Consider the following 13,433-nt stretch of genomic DNA (forward strand, 5'->3'; position numbering starts at 1 on the left):
ACTGCGAATAAACACTAACTCAGCGTAACACTAAACATGAACATTTACTACTGATCACAGAGCTGCCCTTCACTAACACACTGTGCATATTTTTATTTAATTAAATTGAAAAAATTGCAGCCTTTGCAATTTCATAATCGCACTAAGCCAGATGGCGATTTCGGTTTCATTTCAAATAATCGTGCAGCACTAAATACAGTATGTATGGTCTTTGGAAGGCGTAGGACCATAAAATGTTCTTCCAATTATTGCATTTGGTCCGAACATTATCAACGCTGAAATGAATCTGCAGCAGTCAGGTGATGCAGGTCAGTGCTCTTTAAGTTATTTATGTTTATTATTATTGTAATGTTATGTGCTTTGAGACATGAGGTAGTTTAATGTCGTCTCTCCTCTCTTGACGCTTTGCAAACTGCGGTTTTGGAGGAGTCGTGGCTTTGGAGAGTGCTCTGAAGGGAGGGTGGGATCTTACGCTTTCATAGCTAACTAGCTATTGCTCTCTGCTCAGAAAATTGCCTATACCCTATCTCTAATTTAGCATTTTTTAATGTTTTTAATTAATTATTTTAATTTTAATTATCATTTTATCTGGCCAAAATTGAGTAATTAGGGTTTTTCACCTTTTTTCTAAAAAACAAACAAACAAAAAAACAGACTCAATTAACAGCAGATTTTCATTGTGACAACTTACCCCACAGACTGTGTGATAAGGTGTCATGGTTGTTTCATTGTGTTTCCCCTGTGACCCAGTTTCCCCGTGTGTCTGATTAGTTATCTAATCTAATTATATAGCATATTTTATTAGAAATATTACATAATTATGATAAAAATCTGTGACAATAATTTCTTAATTTTTGTCAGGAGATTTGCAAAATCAATGCAAGTCCATGTCTTTTATATAAAATATGAGCCTCTAATGCATCCACTGTGGAAAAACACTGGAGAAAAACACGGATTATGATATAAATTTCTTTAGAGAGAAGTATTATTCTTCCTTTTTTTTTTTTTTACCCCAAATTGGGTTGGAGTGAGCGTTACTGCGAGCTTAACATGGCTATTTCAGTCTGTTTTCACCCCTCATGCAGAAACTCCAAATATGCCTTACAGAAGGATATTAATGCTTTGACTGATTAAACATGAACAGTTAGCCTACTACTGATCACAGAGCTGCCTTTCACTAACATACTGTGCATATATTTATAATATTTTATAATAAATCCTTAGACCTTTCTAATGATTTATAGTCATGCCTGCATTTTAACAGATAACCATGCAGTATTTTGTGAAATAAGTTTCGTTATTCTTAAATACTCTTTTTAATAATAAAAGTGTTATTAAAATAGTAATATTTTTTATTTTGTTTAATATTCATATTTAGCAATAATAATAATCATAATAATTATTATTAGTCATATTAGAACTTGTTACTGTTATCAGGATGTGAAGAGATTTTCAACCACCATAACAAAAATGTTTGTGGAACAAATCTCCTACCCTGCCTTTAAGAAAAAATAAACAAAATGTCTACATAATGAAACACTTGGAGCAACTTCGGACATTAGGCTAATAATTATGCCCTGACCTAACATGAAAATCCTTTCGATTAAAATTTATATACAGTAGTTAAATTTTGTCTAAAGGTGTGTGGTTTGTTCACTTGTTCATGATACAGCTAGTTCATGACTAGTAAATTGATCTTGACAAAGTTTCCCCTATCTCCTCGAATATGAATAGGTCTATATGTTTAGAGTAGAAACCATCTTTTCTGTAAACTAATTCTGTTCCAGTATTATATGGCGATGGTGGTTTGCAATATGTGGTGTCAATAAATGGTAGATCCTGATGTAGCCGCATGGTGGCGGTGTTTCGCAAAACTTGTACAAAGAGATGTCATGAAAAATCATCTGCAGCATGGCTCTTCTTGATCACGATGTTTTGTGGACTTTTCGGTCTCTCTACTTTTAAGAAATATGACAAACAAAAAAGAAATTTAATTTATTTAAAACATATCAGATATATTAGAAATATTTTCAGGTAAATTAAAGTTACAGCTGTTTAGGTGGTGTTGTAGCCTACCCTTACCATGACAACCTGATGGACCAGTGCTTATGTTTAGGAAGAAATGGGTACCATCTGTCATTTAATGGATCCTTTTTTTTTTTTTTTTTGTGAAAATTTTGAAAGTCATTGACATTGACAATCCTCTTAATTGTAGTGAGAATCATGCTCAGAGAAGCATAATGCTTTAAAAGATATTCATTATTGATCTTACAATACAGACTGCTCTTTGTGCCTGTCTCCATATGGTCAGTCCACTTGGTCCAACATGTGTCTCTAATGCAAGTGCACACTATTGATCTTGGGATGGATGTATGGCCTAAATGGCGACCCAGGAAGACGCTTATCAGATATATAGTGGAAACAGTGGTGAGCTAATGGCTTGTGAGTCTTCAAGCTCATATCGGATAAAGTGCACTGGTGCCCATACAGAGTGACTGCAGTTTCTGTACGTAAGTGTGAGAAAGAAATGGATTAGAATTATTTACAGTTGTTGGAAAAAGTATGTGAATATCAAATAAAATCCTTTGGATTTACCTGGGTGGGGCTTAAAATGGGGGTTCTGCATAACTTGGTCATAAAATTTGATCTGGTCTCCAACTAAGTTAACAAGTAACACAAACAATCTGCATAAATGATTCACAGATAACAATGAATGTTAATCAGTGATTTGTTTTTCATGTCTTTATTGGACACCATGTAAACATTGACAGTGCAAAATGGAAAAAGTGTGAATCCCTAATATTGACTAAAGAGTTATCTAACCTGGACGCCAATCAATAAGACAAGATTGAAGGGGTTGGTCAGAGCTGGAACAAAACATAAAAACCCATTTCTGCACATTTAAAGTTGAGCGCTTTAATGTTCCGCAGAACAACTAGAAAATGTTCCGTGGGCAGATAAAATAAAATTTTAGCCCAATTAAACTCAACAGAAGTTGCAGCCTATTCAGCTACAGAATGGCTTCAACAAATGAAAACACACCTTGAGTCCTGACCTCAAACCACTGAGTTGCTTTATCATGACCTCAAGAGACTCACACCAGACAATGAAAAAAACTGCAGAATTGTACAAAATCCTCCTGGCTATATTTGAATTAAACATATAAGAAATTACAAGATATTTTTGGTAAAGACTGCTGCCAAATGTTGGCCTTCTGGTTATTGAAATCCAAAGGTTTATAAGGGTTTTCCATACAGTGAATTTTTAATTTAAATAAAAAATCATTTTCTCTGTGTTAAGTGTCCATCATTCTAAACATCACGCCCAGGGCTGATTTAGAGACAGCTTCATTCTCTCTCACAGACACGCACACAGTTTAAACGATTACTTATTCCCCTGAGCATTTTCTCAATTCCAGCTCATGTCTTTTGAAAATTATCACAGTTTTTGTGAGGATTTATCACTCTGGCTTGAGTAGTTTTACAGCAAGAACAGATCATTAATATTGTAATTTTGATAAGAGATTCAGATTATGATTAGACCCTTCCCTCCCTTACAAGCAAATTATGCTCATTGACTACACTTTGCTCATTCATCTCTATGTAACCTCAATTTCACGGATTATTGATAATTGAATGCAAACTGTTTTCGAAGAGGAGGAAAGTGGGCGTCAGTTCACTGATTTCATGATAGTTTCAACCATGCGTAACTTTACCAAAAGAAAAGCAATGAAACCAGAAACAATGTGCAGATTGGCTCATGTAACCGAGTATTTTATGTCTTATTAATAAATCTAGCTGCCTTCGGTTTGTGGTCAGGATCTGTGTAAAACCTACTCGTTCTTAGTTCTATTTCCCACATTTGAAAACAAGAGTAAACTTATTAAAATTAGTAAAGAGCAACAACAACAAAAGCATTTACCATCTGGTCCAACTCATCATCAGTATCATAAATATCTTAATAAAAAAATAATAAAATAAGTAATTCATGAAAAAACACATTTTTTGTTGTAATTTGTGTGAAGTAAATAGTTGTGTTTTGTCTTCATGCAACACACATTTATCATCACACACAAGCACAGGTGTGAAGATGTCAGGTCAGCATAGTCGGTACAGATTATTAATTTTGAAACAGGCTATTAATTTATATTGTTCAATCGACGTAGAATAGGATCTCCTATGAGAATGCAGACAGCAATCTTATACCTGGTTTGGGGCCAAAATGCCCATTTCATCTTCCATAAACAGAGTCCACAAGAGAGTGATGTGGAAAGAATTGATTTTTTTTTTCTTTCCTTTAGGCTTTTCTTGTTCCACTCAGGGTGAGAGGCTTGGTAAATATCATGTTTTCTATATTCTGCCATTGATCTCATTAGCGGATGTGCGTCACTTTGCCTTCAATCAAAGCAATTGCTTTTTACAGTAAAGCGCATCTAGTATGTGACAACAAACAGAACCGCCCCGCACAGCTCTCCCTAATGAAAATGATTTAATTGAGATCACATATACAGAAAAATAAATCAATGAATGTCAAACCTAATTAAAAAAATCCCCATTAATTATAATGAAAAGAGAGAAACTTCATGCTATCATATAATATGTTGATGTTTATCCTGTTTTTTGAGGAGGTGACGTAATATATGTTGAATTGTTTTGACAGATGCTATTAAATAGTAATTAACTGACTAGATGGTGTAGGATTCTTTTCTGCGTCATTCTAGAAATGCAGTCCTTCAATTTTAGACTGCTTAGCATTTTAGCCAGCATGTTTAAACAGTATTTGTCATAGGCGAAGTGACTGGCTGACTGCCACATAGACGCTAAAGCACTAGCTGCTTTATTTAGCTCCATGTGTTGATGTATTTCATTTAAATCAGTCCATTTCTTTTAAGTTGGATGTACAGCGCCGGAGACTTGTAATCCATTTACTTAATGACATCTTGTGGAGATATCATCGTACTTCCGAACTCAATTATGCAGCTCAATTAGCAAATAACTGCAGAGATTTTTTTTTTATTTGTTATTGTTTACTTAAACATACCAAAAATAACCATCCATCTGTTTTTACTGCTGATTAAAAAAAAAAAAAAAAAAAAACATTACTTAAAGCTATTAAAAGAATACATCTAATTCAAATCTAGGAGCTTTTATTGCAATTGTTGCATTTTCTCTTCTGTTTGCATTGTGAAATATGTCAGATGTAATTACAATGAAATGTGTACAGTGATAGGAGTAATGTAATGTAAAAGTTTGCAGATAAAGATTAATTGACTGGCTGGCTCTCAAAGAGACCCTGCCTCTCAGAGGCACGAGAACTTACAATCCCTCCTTATTAGCAGAGAGGAATGGGCCGGGCAGCAGAGGCACTGCAATATGAAATGACTCACTACTACTATAAGGGCATAGAGGTTAATTAACAAAGCATCTAACTGGATGGGATCCATTTGAACTGTGTGAGGACACAAGAAAGCACTTGCCGTCAGGATTGTTGAGAAGGCTGTGATGGGAAACTTGGATGAGTGGTTTTGGTGATTAGAATGAGCCCCATTTATGAGATTATATGAATGAAAATGAATCATTCACATTGTGCTGAAGCACATAAAATGTTATTTCTTAAATTATGAAATATATTAAAGGTTTCGTTCGCTCAAATAGATGCAGGAAAAGATCCTGTATATTGTGCGTAAGATACATTATTTAAACGTCACTCCTGCTTACGAGATCAGAGAGACGTGTTTCATAAGACCTCGGTGGCGTCAGTAAATATAAAGATCAATTCATAACGGGTCTCTGCGGTCCCTCTAAATGACACCAAAAAGGCCATTTTACTTCTATTTTAGGAAACTGATTTGACTGTAAACAAGTTCCCATGGGTGGTCACTGTTGGGAGACCAGCATGACAATTAGCCACTAGAAAACAGAATCATGGCGAACGGTTCCCAGAAGGGTTTATAGAGAATGGCTGCTGTCACAGTAATATGCGCAGAGGACCCAATAAGAACAAATAAAGCATGTCTCTGGGGTTACAAAACACAATGCAATGATGCAAAGTCTTTGTTTTTACTCAAACAGGCAGTACTAGGCTACTATTATTCAGATATAGAAGTAAGATTTATATTTTTTGACAGGATTTTTTCTTTTTTTCTTTTAGATATTAGATTTGAATGAATTGTGCTAGATTAGCATTGGTTTACAAACTGAATTGCTTAATTAGACTCTTTCAGTTGGATCTATTTCAGTGCTCCATTGGATTACGACCGTTTAAATTGGCATTCAGAACAACTGGACAATCGTAGGGTAATGCTGAACCTTGTGGTCATCATTTAATTCTGATTATTGTATCAGAAATGCAAGATCAAGCATGACATGAGGGGGCATGTGTAAGACTATGCAGACGAATTACTGAAACAACCAGTCAGTCAATAAATCAAGTACCCCAAACCTTATGTATCTAAAATACATTTTAATCTTGCTCAAATTCACAATTGTTACAATTTGTAATTCAGTGGTAGTACCTCCCTCCTTTATTTCAAACATACTGTACAACAGCGGCATGTAAAGTGTTTTACATCAAGGCACAAGACACATCCATATTCAGGGAAGCCTTTTTATGAGGCACTGCTTTAATATGATCCCCAAAATACCGTAATGTGCTGAGACACATTAAAGGAACATGGGCCAAACCAGACTGTACATACTGAATGTGCTGAGAGGAAAGAATGAAGCAATGCTTTTCCTCAGATCCAAATGAGTAGAAAAATGATGGTTACTGATCATCACCCCTTTCTCATTTCTTTTTCTTTTTTTAAACTTATGTTGCCTTGTTGAAGAACCAAAAAGATAAGCAGTTATAATGTCTGGCTGGATGGAAACGATCAGTGCTATCAACTGGAGTCCGTTCAGATGAAAGTGAGGGGTTTCCATTCCCAGGGTTCATAATGAGGACATGATGGTTTCTCTTTTATTGACGGCGATCAAAGAAGACTGGACATGTAGATTGGTGACCTGTCGAAAGATTTATTTAAGATGTTATCATCATTGTATATGACACCAGCAACATAAATTCATAATATAACTATAATATGAGAGAAGTTGAAACTGAAACTTTTTTTTATCTATTGTAAATAGAATAAGGTGCAATGATAGAAAAATTTCTTGTTGATTGTACACTTATGAAAATGCTTATTTTTATATCACACAAACACACACAAATATGAGCATAATAATTTGAGAGAAGTTCAACTGAAAAATTTAAAAGGAATTCTTTTTTTCTTTTTTTACTAAAAAAAAAATACACCTACAACCTTTTGTTTATATACAGGTTTAAATTTTGAATCCCAGATTTTTAGGGTGGACTGTATTTGTCATTGGAGGTACTGGTTTAATATGATCACATAATCTTAATAAAACATAAAACAGGACGTCGTGACGGAATTATCTTGATTGCGGTTCACATAAAATGAATGCGATGACTCTGACACTTAAAAAGACATGAGCGGGTTCAGAACACTATTCACGTACCATTTCACGAAGACCCATTCATTTGACTACTCCTGACTGAGCCTCCTTCGTCTGCCGAACGCCTGGGAGCCCACATTAGTGGGGACAAATTTGCTGCTTCCAATTCCCCCCGAGCGGCTCAGGAAATCTGCCAGGCGATGGGTCACACATGTGGCCGTGTTACAGGCTCTCTTCTGTGTCGTAACACTGGAGGGGTAAAAAAATGAATGGGAAGTGAAATATTCATTTAGAAGAAATAAATCAACATATTAAAAGACTTTGAAATTGATTGGAAATGTACATAATTTATGCATCAAATATATTTAACAAAAAAGAAAATGTCAGCAATAATATATCTTACCTAAAATGGATACTTAAGCCTGATTAAATGCAATTTATCAAATAATAAAAATGCTTGTTCTTGTCTGAGCTTTAAACAAACAACAGGCAAAAAAGATCTCCTTCTAAAAATATCTTTATTAGATCAAGAACAAAGTCAAATCATACAAGACAGGAATTTTGCTGTGGGTTAAAAAAAGCTTGTTGTTACACCCTATCTACCAATGAGAGCTCCCCGATTTTATGAATCAGTTATATAACCCAAATAGATCCAGTGACTATATGAAATGAGTGGAACAGTGTCTGTCTGAGATTTGCTACTCTGCCAAAAAAAGTAGAAAAAAATGTTCTTTCAAGTCAATCAGGCAAGCAAACTTCCACATGCACTCGCATATCAGGGCCAAGCACGGGTTTACAGCCGCTGCCGATTAGACACGATCGAGCGCCTCTCCGTAGCCAGCCAACACATCACTCTCTTCCAGGCTGCGCTTCTTGCCCGGTGTACCCGCTCCTACATTGGTGCGTGGATACGTCTGCAGTTTGTGCAGCTCCTGGGACAGTTTCCCCAGCACGCAAGTGCTGAGGCTGGAGCAGCGCTTGGACACGGGTCTACCCAGGCTGTGAGGAAACAGACCACATGCAGAGAAACTCATAGACACGTAGACATGCAAGGGCATTCGTTCTGTTCACATACAGGATAGACATGATGACAGGATGCATGTTGACATGCTTCCTCGCACGGCTGTCATTATGGTCTCGTAAAACACATCATGCTTCAATAATTCATTTCTACTGCACTTTTCATGTCTTTACTTGAGCATATCATGCAGGCATTTCCTCACATGTTTTCAGATCATGCTTCCGTCCATGCCGTTTGATATACTCGTTTTCATGCATTAAGAGCAAACAGGCATTTACAAGTGGTCAATCTCTCATAAATCTGACGGGTAAATGAAGTTTCATGCAGAGAATAAACTGGCAGAGAACTCTACAGCCTTAATAGAAAAATAATTCCCCATTTCTGTACAGACATTCTTCACATACCTGTCATTTACAACAAGTAAAAGTACACTTGACATTAAGGAGGTATTGCTCTCATGTTGGAGGCATTGCGGGCTTACTTTCTTGAATACGAGAGAAACAAATCAGTTCACACTCGCTAAATTATTCAACAGATTGCGTTGGAATGATTCGAGAAATACACGCAATGGGATTTGTACCTGTTTTCCTCAGTAGCTTCTTGTTCCATGTCCTCTGCGGTCATCTGCATGAATTCTTTGACAATTGCGTGAAGCAATCTTCTCGCTTCGTAGTCGGTAAGCGTAGTTCGATCTGGTGATGATTCCAGTGCAGGCCTGCAACGCAATGTCTTCGTGATTATCGTGTCTTAGAGGACTATACAAATGGTTTGTATGACAAAAGCACTTTTTGCTTGCTACATCAAATCCTAAACATAAGCAAAACAATCTGCTAAGAGTATGGCACTTAAAAGCTGTCCAGTTGCCAAGTTAAGATTTATCGCCCGATCAATACTGTCGTAAGCAAAGTGGGTTTGGCCGGGATTCATCTGATGTAATCAGAAGACTGATAGTCCATGATGCCGCAACCTCTAATGAAAACATATGCTCTCTTGCTTCGTCCGAATGAATTTACCAAAGCACCAATTTCACTTACAAACATATTTAGCTCATTTGAGGAATTAACAAAGGAAAAACACTGCCCTTTAAGCATTTATCAACATGACAATATGTTTCTTATAGAAGCTTACCTGGCAGGAGCTGCATTAGAGCTGTACATCTGGCAAATAATCAGAGCGTAGGCAACAAGGAAAGCGGAGATCTTCAACATAACCATGGTCCCCTGCAGTGAAACATTTCATCATTAGATAGTTTAAGAACAGACCCAAAGTGACGAAAAAAATGTCATGGCCAAGCCGTCACTGATGAAAAGACATTTTTAGCACCCCCCTTAAACTTATCTTTACACTGTCACTGGAACATTTGACTGAGCTTAAAAACTAGAATCATAATATTTGGAAAGTTCTCCACACATTCTCGTTCTCCTTTTTGCTGCAGAAGAATCAGAGCTTGTGTGGTTGGTGCAGAGGTCTCCTACTGTCAGGTGCTATGCTATAACTGCAGCATTAAAGATATTAGTCTTGTGATTTCCCTTCCAGCAGGACCCTGTGCATTAGTGTAATGAACTGCTGTCTCTGCACCCACCGCCAGGTCTAAGGAGCCGTCCAGTTCTCCTTGGAAAAAAAAAAATCCATCGAGCATGCCTTTCTGTTAAACTACAGAGCCAAAGAGTAATGTATATACCATTAAGCTCTCCCTAACATTTTATTTATTTTATTTACACACATCTACGGTACAGTATATTTATTTAAAGCCCGGCACATCTATTATGTGTCAAGCCATAAATAGTTGTTACTTACCTTGAGATGTTGAGCTTCGTGCAATAGATGGAGTATAGAAAAGAGTCGTCCCAAAATAGAGGGGATATTTCAACTCGAATGAAATTTTGAGTCTGTTGCATTAAGCTACAATACACCTGCCTATATACCCACCATGTGGGTCTCTCTATTGACAGTGTGGGCGTTTAATGATTCTCTGACAGCCAACCAGAGCTCACTGCTCCCTCATCCAACCAACCAGATTGTTCTCGGGCTTCTGGAAAATGATAAAGAGTGTGTCACACTAATGACGTCATTCTTCAATCACAAACTGCTCCATTCACAAAAATTCACCAATGATCAGCAAAATTCAATATTGTTTGAAAAAAAAATGTAAGGGAACTATTTAAAGAAAGTCTATGATCTGTTTTTCCGTTGTGATGATTCTTAGTGCCAACCATATAAGTCTTGGATCCAAAACTATTGGTTGTGATCTATCTATCTATCTATCTATCTATCTATCTATCTATCTATCTATCTATCTATCTATCTATCTATCTATCTATCTATCTATCTATCTATCTATCTATCTATCAACCACTTTGTGCATATGTGATATGGCTCTATTACACATATAAGATTGTATACTTCAGTTCCTGCTTAATTCATCAATTTTAATTTTCTAAAATCATACCTTTGATAACTGTTCGGAAAACCTTGGGTAAAGCACATAAGCAAAACTGTTATGGCTACATACTTAAAGAAAAGAGAGGGGGAAAAAAACAAATGGATTATGTGTGACATTTCCGTAAATCCATTTTACATTACGTGCAGTACAAATGTTGATAGCGGAAAACAAAATCAAATACCCTTTCACTGTGTATCCGGTAATAATGTGTGTGATCAATTGCAACATTGCTCTTGTCCTTATTTGGGTTTCCGTGGTGACGTGACCCTTTGTCAGAATCAAAGAGGTTATGTCCATAACAATCTCAGTCTATCTCAGTACCAATTACAGAACTCTTTGTCTTGAGGCATCATCTGACTCCTCTTTTTTATTGGCTAAGGCCTAATAAACCATTTCCACTAAGAGACAGTGTTTGCGTCACATAGGAACCCCATTAGTCTGGATGAGCCTTTTAGTGCAATCGAACCCAAAGCCGCGCCAATGACGGAATCAGTAAATCTGGGCAACGTGACAGGACCAGGGACCCCCGCTATGGACGCAAAACACACTTGCATGCGTGATGAACTCCTTCTGCCTAATGAAGGGTCATTTCCGCCAGAGGAACACTTTGCTGAGTCTTACCATGCCCATAGTTCATTGAGTAAGCAAACAAAGTTGAGAGTTTTCCTTTCCTGCATCAAACTTCAGAGTCAATACTGTAACCTTTCAAATTTGGTCATGCTTTAACATCACTCACTCCAGCCGGCCTTCTGTAAATTATTTCAGAAGACAGATAATCATTTCGCTTCGAAGCAGACGATGTCCTTTTGGATTGTGTTTGCTCATGGGCTGCATCCGCCTATGCTCCTATTTGAGACATTCGTCATGAGTTCGTTTGAGGATCGGCATCAGTTACGGTAGCTGTTATATCATGGCGCAGGAGACATCCGACACAGCTTTTTTTGGTCTGCGTGGCTGTTTAAACACCTGCAGATGGAACAGAGCAGGGATTAAGTGTTATTTGTAATGACTCTGAGAGGAAAACTAAACACAATCCATAACCCTCTCTGAGACAATGAGTAGCACTAAATGGGCAGCAAGGAGCCAGCACGGTTCATCCTTAGACATTAAGGAAATGAGATTTAATCACTGAGTGTTGCTCATCAATCAACCCTCCTTAGCGAGTTAGAGTTCATCATAATCTCGTCTGTGTGCTTTACTGATCAGGCGCTATCCTTTTATTTAGACTACATTAACAACCGACGGCATCATCTGACTGGGATTGGCACGCTACCAAGTCACCAAGGACTAACAAAAAGAATGACTGAGACACCTCTGATGGTTATGAGCTGGGCCCATTCAAAACTGCTTACTGTATGTGCAACGCCAGCGCAAAATGCAATATGCAATATGCAGGAAAAAGCTATTTCTGAAACACGACGCCCTCCATTACTAATTACATTTTTGGCCTCGTCTTTTGCTAAAATCACAGCAAAGGATTTCTTTTCATAATATGCCGTTGCTCCTCTGAGGCCTCAAATTCCTTTATTGATTAATTTATGTTGACTGACTTTTACTTTTGCCATACCAAATCCATAATAAGAAGTGTTTCTTATGGGAGGATATATTGAATTTTCTAGATGTCCTCGTTATATATCACAAACACTGCAGTCTTTGAACAGAATCCTCTGAGACCTGCTGGATTTATCCATCAATACCAATGAAAGAGCTCAGTTGTAAGCTTCATAGATAATAAGGCCCAAAGACACCATGTAATGGAGCATCATCAATGTGGAAAATCAAATACTGAGAAAACCAGGATGATTAATGATCAAATTAGTAGCCTATTTGATTGCTATAGTTACCACTCTGATACTTCATTCACACACACACACACACACACACACAAAATAACATGCAGAGGTTCATACAGAAATCTTTTTTTTTTTTGTGTTATGGAAAGGCATATGCTTTGTTAACCTATTATTTGCTCAAGACAGCATTTTCCACTATACACAGTTTATAAATACAAGCTCATGCAATTTTTATAGGCTGCAATTAAGATAAAAGGGTTATGCCATTCTGCAGGCACTGTTAGCTTTTTCTGAGGTGCTGTTTATTGATAACTATACATAAGTTATTTATTTATATATTTGTATATTTGGTGATTGTTGTGCACTATGGAAATGTACAGTGTTTTGTTCTGTTAGTTCTGAATTGTTTTTTCATTTTTCAATTAATTTGAAAACAATTTCCTAATTAAAGTGAGTAATATACATTACATTATTTATGACAATTTGAGTTTTAAATGTGAAAGATAGCCCATTTATCAGTGCATAGCCCCTGATAATATTATTTAAACCATTTACATGCTTTTTGAATGTGTTCAGCAGTGCAGAAGCATAATGCTTTTGTTTAAATAATACACCCACAACACCACACGGATAATAAAAATGATCACAAACCATTCATACTGTATAATATGTACTGATTAATTAAACTGGGTGCTCTTGTAGACGCCTACGGTGACTTG

The 13,433-nt window shown here is 36.7% G+C and overlaps 2 protein-coding genes across 7 annotated transcripts in view; one reads left to right on the forward strand and one right to left on the reverse strand.

Annotated features, from left to right (window-relative positions):
* Window positions 1-13,433, forward strand: part of LOC125264640 (vitamin D 25-hydroxylase) — a 204,837-nt gene that overhangs the window by 184,926 nt on the left and 6,478 nt on the right. The gene's annotated exons all lie outside the window — the stretch shown is intronic.
* On the reverse strand, window positions 6,443-13,340 carry calca (calcitonin/calcitonin-related polypeptide, alpha). 2 transcript variants are annotated; one of them, XM_048184178.1, is made up of 5 exons: window positions 10,276-12,984; window positions 9,607-9,698; window positions 9,059-9,193; window positions 7,521-7,706; window positions 6,443-7,004 (listed from the first exon to the last, which is right to left on the reverse strand). In XM_048184178.1, the coding sequence occupies exons 2-4, from the start codon at window positions 9,690-9,692 to the stop codon at window positions 7,547-7,549; spliced, it is 381 nt and encodes a 126-aa protein (XP_048040135.1). In that variant the 5' UTR covers window positions 9,693-9,698; window positions 10,276-12,984; the 3' UTR covers window positions 6,443-7,004; window positions 7,521-7,546. The 2 variants fall into 2 exon arrangements, with proteins under 2 accessions (XP_048040135.1, XP_048040134.1); XM_048184177.1 differs by lacking the exons at window positions 6,443-7,004; window positions 7,521-7,706 and adding an exon at window positions 7,957-8,456 and having other exon boundaries at window positions 10,276-13,340.

The sequence above is a fragment of the Megalobrama amblycephala genome, linkage group LG3, assembly GCF_018812025.1.
Source record: "Megalobrama amblycephala isolate DHTTF-2021 linkage group LG3, ASM1881202v1, whole genome shotgun sequence".
Classification (NCBI taxonomy): domain Eukaryota; kingdom Metazoa; phylum Chordata; class Actinopteri; order Cypriniformes; family Xenocyprididae; genus Megalobrama; species Megalobrama amblycephala.

Coding starts and splice junctions, on each gene's coding strand:
- calca (XM_048184177.1), bottom strand. CDS start 9,692: ATGGTTATGTTGAAGATCTCCGCTTTCCTTGTTGCCTACGCTCTGATT. Junction 9,194..9,606: donor TCTAATGCAGCTCCTGCCAG/GTAAGCTTCTAT, acceptor ATTGCGTTGCAG/GCCTGCACTGGAATCATCAC. Junction 8,457..9,058: donor GAAGCTACTGAGGAAAACAG/GTACAAATCCCA, acceptor GTTTCCTCACAG/CCTGGGTAGACCCGTGTCCA.